Genomic DNA, 10918 nt, shown 5'->3' with positions numbered 1-10918 from the left:
AAAAAAAAAAAAAAAAGGTTCCCTTTTCTCTGTTGGTTGTGAAGAGTCCCTCCCACACCGACCTTGGGTCTGGGCAGTGAGATTTGCTTTGACCAATGGGACAGTGGCAAATATGATGTTAAGACTTGAAAAGAAAAGTGCGCACTAGAGCTTGCCCTCTGCCTTACTGCTTGTGGTATCCTTGTAACCAGTCCTCAGGCGGACAAACCCAAGCTATCCAGCCGGATGATGAGAAACATGTGACTAAGCATTCGACTGCCAGACATTTGAGGGAAGCCAGTGATCACTAACTGTCAGAGCTGCATGAGTGAGGTCTGGCTGAGACCAGTGGAAGTATCTGGCTGAGCCTGGCTCATATTGTTAACCTATAAAATTATTGAATAAGTAGTTTTTGTTTTAAGCGGCTAATTTTTGAAGCAATTTATCTTGCAACAGAAATGAAGGCTCCATCATAACATTAGCACTTGCCCTTCTGCGTTTTTGCTGCTTTAGGAGATAGCCAGATCATCATTCCTAAAAATTAGCATAAGCAGAAGGTATGGGAGGAAAGAAATATTGTCACTGCCACAGTGTACGTGCTGGGAGCTATAAAACTCAAGAGTATAGCATAATTTGTTGGGACAGACATGAAGAATTCATTGACAATTAGTAGATTTTTACATATATCCACGGGTACATAGGGTCAGAGCACCAAACTGTAGGGATATGTGAAGGTCCCTCCTTTATCCAGCTGATTTGACACTCACTGATACCAACCTGCCCAAGTAATTATGCTGGGATCGCCAATCCACGTGTAAGCTCTGAGATAGCGATTTCATTTCTTTCCCTCTCGCACGATAGACATAGTCTAGGAAGAAGAAGTAGCAAGCATAGAGACTGGGTAAATCATGGCTTGTTCTAGGAAGGATGAATCACATCCCTAAATGGGCTTATTCCAAAAATAAAAATAATCACTCCTAACCCCTACATACACCCCCCCCAAGGGAATGAAACTATCTTTCTTAAGGCTTAGACTTATGGGTTCAAGCCCAGCCCCAGCCAAAAACTGTAAAAAATAAAAAAAGCTAAAAAAAAAAATAAAATAAAAAATAAAAATTATCTGTAATAGAAGTGATAAGAAAATTCTGAAAAATTGTTTGTCTTCTACAATAAAGTGCTTCCAATCATAGCATCTGTGAAAAAAAGCACAAAGGTTAAGGAGGGAGCAGGTTAAGATTAAATAAAGCCACAGAGACTTTTAGAAAAGCAAAAATGTGGTATCAGGCGTAAAATTCACATCAAAGACAGTTACGAGTAGAACTAATACTACTTAGAAACATTGAATTAGTGATTTTCAGGAAGAAGTGGAGATGATCTCTCAGTATTCACAAAGAAAATGATAAACATAGAATCAAGAGAATGTAGATGCTGCTGCTAAAGAAATACCAGTATTTTTGATGGAGAAACCAGAAAAATTGGAATAGAAAAAATAAAGAATCATTTTGTAGCATTTGGAAACATCTTGGTAAGTAGGTCAAGAGGGCATATTCAGAAACATGCTGGTTTGGGGGAAAAATTGTTTGGAGATACACAGCTGTGTATTAGAAATAACAGCTAAAAAGAAAGTGATACATTAGAATGTCATGCAGAGCACCCAATTAATCATATAAAAATGTCGTAGGAAAACCTACCAAGTTGAACTAGCCACACTGAAAAACCTAAGTTTTAGTGATGCTTGAAAAATAAATGCTTTGATTTGAATCTTTTATTTTGATACCATCAACATTTTTTATAAGAAAATTCTTCCATAAAATCCTTTCTTTAGGCAGTTAGGTTACTAATAGGTTTGGACAGTCAGTGAAATAGGAATACAACTTCTTTATTTAAAGCAACAAAACGAATGTGAGTAGAAAACAGACTGAGTAGAAAATACGCTGAAATGTTCATTGTAATTGGTTAGGTCATAGGACTCTTCTTTTTCACTTTTTTTGTTGATATGCTTATTTTAAATTTATTTCTCGAAGTATATGTGTGTATATGTGTGTATATATGCTTGTAAATAAATGAGGAGTTCTCCAGAATGGAGAACTGTGTTTACTAGGAGCAAAAGTAGGGGAGACTTTCTTTTTACTCTGTAGAGACCTTTTGTCCTCTTTGAATTTTGCATTATGTGTATTTCTTTATATCTATCTGGTTTATCATCAGAAGACTTAATTTCCAAACAGCATAAGAGATTTAAAATTAATATATCCTTATTTATTATTACAGAGATTTGCCACAGTATGGACAGAAGCAATGGCAATCCTATTTTGGAAGAACTTTTGATGTTTACACCAAACTCTGGAAGTTCCAGCAGCAGCATCGGTAAAGAAATTTTATAGTTAAGGAAGAGCAAAGGCCAGTTACGTTAGTCACAGTTTTGATCTTTAGTATGCCAGTGCTTTTTATTTTGGGCTTTTAAAATAATACATAGTTTATCTTTATGAGCCAAATAAAAACACATTTATTTTTTCTTACTTAAGATTTTTAAATACAGTATTTTTTATCTTCTTCAGATGATTTTGTATTTGGAATGGTTCAGATTAACTCTAACATAAGTGGGATAATTCATGGTTTCATTCTAAAATACATGTTCTTTATTAGCCAAAGCAATTGAGCATGTGTGTAGGGGAGTGTTTCTTCTAATTTTCAAGGACATAACTGAAAGCAGTTTCTTTTTATATTTGAACTTACTTAAATAGACATTTAATAAATACTTTTTGAACTTAATTGAATGCGTATGTCAAAATCTCATGAAAAATTCATCAGCTTTGCATAATTGATGGTATTTTATCCTATTGAATTTATAGATTTGGTTATTTTTGAAATTTCTAGTCTCTTATTTTTAATTTCTTATCTCTTTTATAAAACAGGCAAGTCTTGGATAATCGGTATGGCTTGAAGCGGTGGCAAATAGGGGAAATTGCTTCCAAGATTGGGCAGCTATACTACCATTATTAGTAAGTGAACTATATGTGGAAAGAGTAAAGTGTTGTCCTGATTAAAACACATCATACAGAAGTGTGTGTGGTATATTCACTTGTTAGGCATAAAAATTATGAGTTACAAGTGAAACTATAGTAGTTCAGACCAGATTGATCCAGACAGCATCATCAAGCAAGCTACCCCTATCATCCCAGCTACTTGGGAGGCTGAGGCAAGAGAATTTTAGGACTTAAGCCCAAGAGTTTGAGGTTGCTGTGAGCTGTGATGCCACAGCAGTCTACCAAGGGTGACATAGTGAGACTGTGTCAAAATAATAATAACAATAATAATTAGGTGGGCATGGTGTCTTGTGTTTGTGCTAACTACTTGGGAGGGTAAGGGGGAGAATTTCTTGAGGTCAGGAGTTTGAAACTAACCCGATGGATACAGCATGAATTTATCTGTAGGGGGAAAAAAGACAACATCGGGAAATGACTTTCCATAATCAAAGTAATATTATTTGGTTCAAAGGTTCACCTTCTAAACAGTTCATTTAGTCAGAGTCATTTATAATTGAAAGGAGTTTAATTTTCATTTTAGATAAATGATTAATAAAGATGAATTTATGGTTCTTATGGTTCTCTTCTTTCCTTGACTCTTAAGAGGAATCTCAATCTTGAGAGGAAATCTCATTATCATGAAAAAAATATCAGGTATATAATAAAAAAGGCTTGATTCTGGGCATGATGGCTAATACTTATAATCCTAGCACTTTGCAAGGCCAAGCAAGGCAGGAGGATTGCTTGAGGGCTAGAGTTCAAGACCAGAATGAGCAGCACAGTGAAACACCATTTCTATAAAAAAAATTAGTTGGATGTTCTGGTACAATCCTGTAGTCCCAGCTACTGGGGAGGCTAAACCAGGATGATCACTTGAGCCCAGTAGTTTGATGTTGCAGTGAACTATGATGACACCATTCCACTCTAGCACACCCCAAAATGCAAAACCTTCCTCAAAAAGAAAAAGGCTTGGACTTATTTCTTATAGCATAATGTTTAAAAGGGGGAGAAAGGCTTATACCATTGGTAATTTATAAGGCAAGAAAACTTTTCCTATATTTTGTCATGCCATCAAATTTCCACCATTTAAATTACTCTCTTGTGTAGAATATTTTCTTTAAGAGGCCCTTGAAAAACTGGAGTGTTAAACAGAAAACATAACTCATTAACGTCCCTGAAAATCACTATGGATTAGTTCGTTCCTGAGTTCTGTGAGGAAAAATCTAAAGAAGTGGATCAAAGGACAAGTGACTTTATAAATTTGGGAGAGGGCATGGTAGGTCTGGTCCTGGGAGGGAAAGATTTCATCAGGTGCCAGGATATTTGGAGAGTTTACTTGGGAGCAGTGAGGAGGTATTGCTTTTATTACCGCTGTACTCTTTTTACATACTTTAAGGGTTTATGATTACTGCCTTGCTGATAAAAATTTACAACAGCCATTCCTATCCTCTCATGTAGGGGAACAGAGAAATATGGGACAAGTACTTAGTATTTATCATGGTTAAAAATTTCTAACAGTTATAGTAAAAGACTTTTTTTCTCATAGCTTACGTACATCTGAGACCAGCTATCTGAACGAGGCTTTCTCCTTCTATTCTGCAATCAGACAGAGATCATATTACTCTCAAGTCAATAAAGAAGACAGGTATGCGTCTATTGTGTTTTTAAAAAGATGAGGATTAGCACACACTCCAACTCTTTAGTCTATGTGAAAATTGTGCAGAAAAGTACGTTTGTTTATAACTTCTATTCATTAAATTTATTGAGTGCCTGCTATTTAGTAGACCTTCTAAAAAGTAGATAGAGGTATCAATACATGTTACCTAAGAGCAGTAAATATTATAGATGTTGGCCAGGCATAGTAGCTCACATCTGTATTCCCCACACATTGAGGGGCCAAGGTGCAAGGATCATGTGAGGCCAGGCTTGAAACCAGCCTGAGCAAGAGTGAGATGCTATTTCTACAAAAACAAAAAAAGAAGGGTGGTGCCTGTAGCTCAGTGGGTAGGGCACCAGCCATATACAGGGCCTGGCCAGCTAAATAACAATGACACCTGCAACAACAACAACAAAAATAGCCAGGCATTGTGGCGGGTGCCTGTAGTCCCAGCTACTTGGGAGGCTGAGGCAAGAGAATCGTTTGAGCCCAAGAGTTTGAGGTTGCTGTGAAATATGACAACACAGCACTCTACCCAGGGTGACAGCTTAAGACAATGCCTCAGAAAAAAAGAAGAAGAAGAAAAATTAGCTAGGCATACTAGTGCATGTCTTATAATCCAAGGTACTGGAAACGGAGGCAGGAAGATTGCTTGATGCTAGGAGTTTGACACTATAGTGAGCTATGATGAGGCTGCTGCTCTCCAGCCTAGACAACGGATCAAGACCCTGTCTCAGAAGAAAAAATTATAGATGTTGTTACAGATGTCATGTTACTGAAGGAGGGTTAGAGTTATTGCTTTAGAAGATATTGGGGTCATACATGTTTCATAGAAAAAAACAAAAAAACATGACCTTAGGCCAGGCACAGTGGCTCACATCTGTAATCCTAGTACTTTGGGAGGCTGAGGTGGATGGATTGCTTGAGTGCAGGAATTCAAGACCAGCCTGGGCAAGAGCGAGACCCTGTCGCTACTAAAAACAGAAGAAACTAGCTGGGCCTTTTGGTGGGCACCTATAGTCACAGCTACTTGAGGCTGAGGCAAGAGGATTGCTCAAGACCCAGAGTTTGAGGTTGCTGTGAGATATGATGATGCCATGGCACTCTATCCAGGGCAACAGAGTGAGACTATGTCTCAAAATAAAAAAGACTTGAGTGGAGCCTGTTTTTCAGTGGGGTAGGGTGGTAGGTTTGAACCCGGCCCTGGCCAAACTGCAACAAAACAATAGCCGGACGTTGTGGCGGGCGCCTGTGGTCCCAGCTATTTGGGAGGCTGAGGCAAGAGAATCACCTAAACCCAGGAGTTGGAGGTTGCTATGAGCTATGACGCCATAACAGTCTACTGAGGGTGATAAAGTGAAACTCTGTCTCTTAAATAAATAAATTAAAAAAAAAAAGACTTCAATATGAACCTTAGCAAATACCATTTGTTCTTTTTTGGCTGTGTAATCTTAATTCGTATCTTCAAACACCATTTGATCGCAGTAATATAGAATTAGAGAAAAGCCTGCTAATGTTGTTGGAACATTTTTTAATAAACCCAGTACTATTTTCAAGTTGTGTAACTCTAGCTCTACTGTTGGAAAAAAAAAAGCATGTAGAATTCATTCATTCCTAATTGAAGTCTACTGAACACATACCTGGCGCTGTAGCAGGTGCTAGAAAGAAAGAGAGGAAAAAAGAAAAGAAAGGATGCTAGTTCCCTTCAGAAGATTATCTTCTAATGGGGGGGGGGTTGCAGACATGTGTGGGGTACTAGTAGATTGTGACTTTATTAATTCCAGATGAGTGTGGAATTGTGGAAGAAATCAGGGATTGGCTGAAGAATCTTTCTTCCTTTCTTTTCTCTCTTATCTTTCTTTGAGACAGAGTCTCACTATGTTGCCTTCAGTAGAGTTCTGTGGCATTACAGCTCATAGCAACCTCAAACTCTTGGGCTTAAGTGATTTTCTTGTTTCAGCCTCCCAAGTAGCTGGGACTACAGGCACCTGCCACAACACCCAGCTATTTTTTGGTTGTAGTTGTTATTGTTGTTTGGCTGGCCCAGGCAGGGTTTGAACCCACCAGCTCTGGTGTATGTGGCTGGTGCCTTAGCTGCTGAGCTACAGATGCCCAGCCGTGAAGAATCTTTCTTGCTAGCATTCTGAGGATTGTTGGAAGAAAAAGTTTAGGCATAGAATATTTGAATGTTTTCTCTTCTCCCAGCCACAGAACTCTTAGTTGTTTTATGATAAAAGGATTATATCCTCTTAGTAGCAAAAGAAAACGGTCTTGATATGTTTTTCTGGAGAATACTTTATGGTCAACTATTGTAACCATTTCCAGCTGAATAGCCACATTTTGTGGAAAAGTCCCACTCTGTGAATCCCCATCGTTCCCACATGTTTCTTGTTCGGACTTGTCTCAAGGAGTTAGTTTGCTTGGTGTGAATGAGATATATCCATTTTCCTCTCATGTCTTTTTCTTAGCCCCTTACTTCATCCTTCCATCAGAATTTCCACCAGTTATTTCCCTAAGGTTTCTCTATGATTTGCTTCACATATTTTCACTATGGATATATTTACACCAACCCTAATTTTTTAAAATTTATGTTATACTATTTGCCTTAATTTTTGATGTAATAAATTATATCTAAAAAAATTTAAAAGGGCATATAATATTTTAACAGCATTAAAAGTATGTGTAAGCAGAGAACTTTTTTAGGCAATAGCAAAATACCTTGTATAATTCACTTTTCTGCATTTTCTAATTTGCCAGAAGGAAAATTGGCCTTGGGCCCCTTGGCTTAAAACATAACAGTTTGATCCATTACAGTTACTTTCTGGCTTAATAGAAGACACCACATTTGAATTGTTTTCTTGTGTTATCGCCTAGACTAGGACAGATTAATAGAAGTAGAAGAAAGGTAAGATTATCTGGAATCAGGATGACACAATGTCTTACATTGAGCCAGTCAGTCAGAATCAGAGGGCAATTTAGTATGTAAAACCTTGACCTTGTTGTATGTGCTTAGCAAAGGCTTTGTTCAATGAATAGGTTGTCTTTTAGTTGTCACAGGGCAAGGGGGGCAGTTACGGTAGAGACAGCTGCTGAAATGAACAAGCAATAGATTAAGAAAGAAAATAAACATTTTCACAGTTTAAAAGCCAAAAACCTTCTCAAAAGAACCAGTTCTCTCTGCATTGACTTACCACCTAAGCATTTTGTGGAAGCCAGGAGGAAGGGTATGCTCTTGTAGTCACCAAGATGACTACCTGACTACAAAGATAGGCAAACTATGGCCTACATACAAAATTGGGCCCACGGCTTGTTTTTGTACCAGCTGGCAATTTACAATTGTTTTTATATTTCCAAAGGATTTTGAAAAAGGAAAAGATGAATATGTCCTATAGGCACCAAATGTGGTCTGCAGAGCTTAAAATATTTACTGTGCAGTCCTTTAGAGAAAATTTGCCACTTAATTCATGATCTATAGATTCATAGAACCTGTTTCGTCAAAAAAATGGAATTAAATCATTCATATTTCAGGAATTAATTTCTATTATCCTTCTACTAATTTTATTTCTGTTTTGAATTCCATTGCTGACAGTGTGGGAAGTTAGATAACCTAAATAGTTTCAAAACATCTGGAAATGGACTCTGCACTTGTAGCACAATGGTTAGGGCCCTGGCCACATACACTGAGGCAGGTGGGTTTGAACCCAGCCAGGGCCTGCTAAACAACAGTGACAACTGTAATAAAAAAAATAGCCAGGCATTGTGGTGGGTGCCTGTAGTCCCAGCTAGTTGGGAGGCTGAGGCAAGAGAATCACTTAAGCCCAAGAGTTAGAGGTTGCTGTGAACTGTGACACCACGGCACTCTACCAAGGGTGATATAGTGAGACTCCATCTCAACCAAATAAAACAAATAATAATAAAAAAAATCTAGAAATGCTAGATAAAATAGAACAGTCATCCCTTTAAATGGACAGCTTAGCTGCCAAGAAAGTCATTTCCTCATTGTCATGATGGCCTAGCAGGAGAGTGGTTGGTTTTGGTGACATAAAAAGAACAATGAAGAGGAAAATTAAAACTAGAAGGAAGGGGTGATATATAAGAGGGATTTTGGTAAGTAAAAAGTAACTCCTTATATCCTGAGTCACATATTTCATGAGATAGTAATAATGGCTAATCAAGGTTATTAAAATAAAAAGGGACCAAATCCTAGATAACAATAACATGAGAGAAGAAAGAGGATAAAGAATTAAGTCATTCTAATAAGATCTATTTATTGTTCAGAAAAAGCATAGAATAAGTTTGCTTGTTCATATTCTAAGAACAGTATTTTTAAAGAATCTAAGGAGAGCTGGGCATTATGGCTCATGCCTGTACTCTCAGCACTCAAAGCAATTTTGGAACTCTTTTTCTGGAATGGCCATCAGAGTTATCATTATATTACCCTAGATGTCCTGAATGTCATCAAAATGTCTTCTTTTCAATATTTTCTTTTCTTTTTTTTTTTTTTAAGAAATAGAGTCTCAGTTTGTCACCCTCGGTAGAGTGCTGTGGCGTCACAGCTCACAGCAACCTCCAGCTCTTGTGCTTTGGTAATTCTCTTGCCTCAGCTGAGGCAAGTGGCTGAGACTACAGGCACCCGCTGCAATGCCCAGCTGTTTTCTTGTTGCAGTTTGGCCGGGGCCAGGTTTGCAGGTTTTTTTTTTTTTTTTTGACCAGGGCTGGGTTTGAACCCACCAACTCCAGCGTACGGGGCCAGTGCCCTACTCCTTTGAGCCACAGGCACCGCCCTTCAATATTTTCTTTATCTTCAGGTAAAGAAAAGGGTTTTTGGGAGCCAGGTAAGTTTGAGTTGAGAGGGGTGTTCCAATATGGTTATTTGTTTACTGGTTTAAAAACTCCCTCACAGCCAGTGCTGTATGAGTCAGTATACTGCTATGAGTTATTGGCCAATATTTTCAGTTAAGATTTTTTTTTTAACTTTTATTTTTATTAAATCATAGCTGTGTACAGTAATGCAATCATAGGGTATAATGTGCTGGTTTTATATATAATTTGAAATATTTTCATCAAACTGTTTAACATAGCCTTCACAGCATTTTCTGAGTTATTGTGTTTAGACATTTATATTCTATACCTAATAAATTTCACATGTACCCTTGTAAGATGCACTATAGGTGTGGTCCCACCAATTACTCTCCCTCCACCCATACCCCCCATCCCCTCCCTCTCCCCTTTCCCCTTCTTCTTGGGCTATAATTTCATAATTTTTCTTATGAAAACTAGAATTGGTTTCATAGTAGGGCTGAATACATTGGATACTTTTTCTTCCATTCTTGAGATACTTTGCTAAGAAGAGTATGTTCTAGCTCCATCCATGTAAACATGTAAGAAGTAAAGTCTCCATCTTTCTTTAAGAGTTTTTTCTAATTCTCTATTGATGTTTACTTGTTCTGGTCGACTTCTCATGGTTAACCAATGATTTTGACACACAATTCAATGAATTTTTATAATTTTTCTTCAGTTCTGCTCATTGCTGGCTGCCCAACTTCTCCTCATCACTGATGCTTTCTCTCTCTCCAGAAAAAAACATTTAATCCATTTGTACATCCATTTTCCTCATGGCATTATCCTCATAAACTTGGACTGACTGACGTGTCCCTGATTTCACTTCCACTCTTGCCAAGTTTAGGAAGAAATTTATGAATGCTTGTACATTGCTCTAATTTAAGCTCTGACATTCTTGCAGTGATGCACAAAAACACCCACCAATAGTAATGAATACCACTCAGCATGGCACTGACACATCGACTTGAACACAGCTGTGAGACACTGATATGCCAATGTTATGAAACCTTATCGAGTTGTCTGTGCAGTGTTGCCAACATGAGCACATAGTGGCAAGTTCGTGAACTTAATTGACAGGCCTTGTATTTGGGATGTGGTGCAGAAAGCAGGAAGTGGAAGTTGAAAATGTTAGTTTTGAACTGGTAAGGTGTATGTGGAAAGTGTCAGGCTCGGACAGGTACAATACTGATTATAAGTGGCATTTGATAAGTTGAGGATGCATATTCGTAATCTTAGTGACCACTGAAAGAACAATAAAAACAGGTATAACTAAGAAGTCAAAAGATGATGTAAAATGGAACATTAAAAAATATTTGATTAACCAAAAGGAAGGAACGTAAGAGGAATAACAAAAAGAGAATGGGCAAATAAGAAACAAACACAAACGTACAAGACAGAGATTGTCAAAGTATATTTA

General features: G+C 37.6%; 1 protein-coding gene across 1 annotated transcript in view; it reads left to right on the top strand.

The window, feature by feature from the left end:
• The window catches only part of SCAI (suppressor of cancer cell invasion), a 166554-nt gene that overhangs the window by 89263 nt on the left and 66373 nt on the right, over positions 1 to 10918 (top strand). Inside the window, exons 4-6 of the mRNA XM_023510572.1 lie at positions 2248 to 2343; positions 2892 to 2978; positions 4549 to 4647. Coding sequence (XP_023366340.1) covers positions 2248 to 2343; positions 2892 to 2978; positions 4549 to 4647 — 282 coding nt within the window. The remainder of the gene's footprint in view (positions 1 to 2247; positions 2344 to 2891; positions 2979 to 4548; positions 4648 to 10918) is intronic.

This window comes from Otolemur garnettii, unplaced genomic scaffold (assembly GCF_000181295.1).
Source record: "Otolemur garnettii isolate 467f Iridium unplaced genomic scaffold, OtoGar3 scaffold00014, whole genome shotgun sequence".
In the NCBI taxonomy this organism is placed as follows: domain Eukaryota; kingdom Metazoa; phylum Chordata; class Mammalia; order Primates; family Galagidae; genus Otolemur; species Otolemur garnettii.
This window is presented reverse-complemented; position numbering and strand designations above follow the sequence as displayed.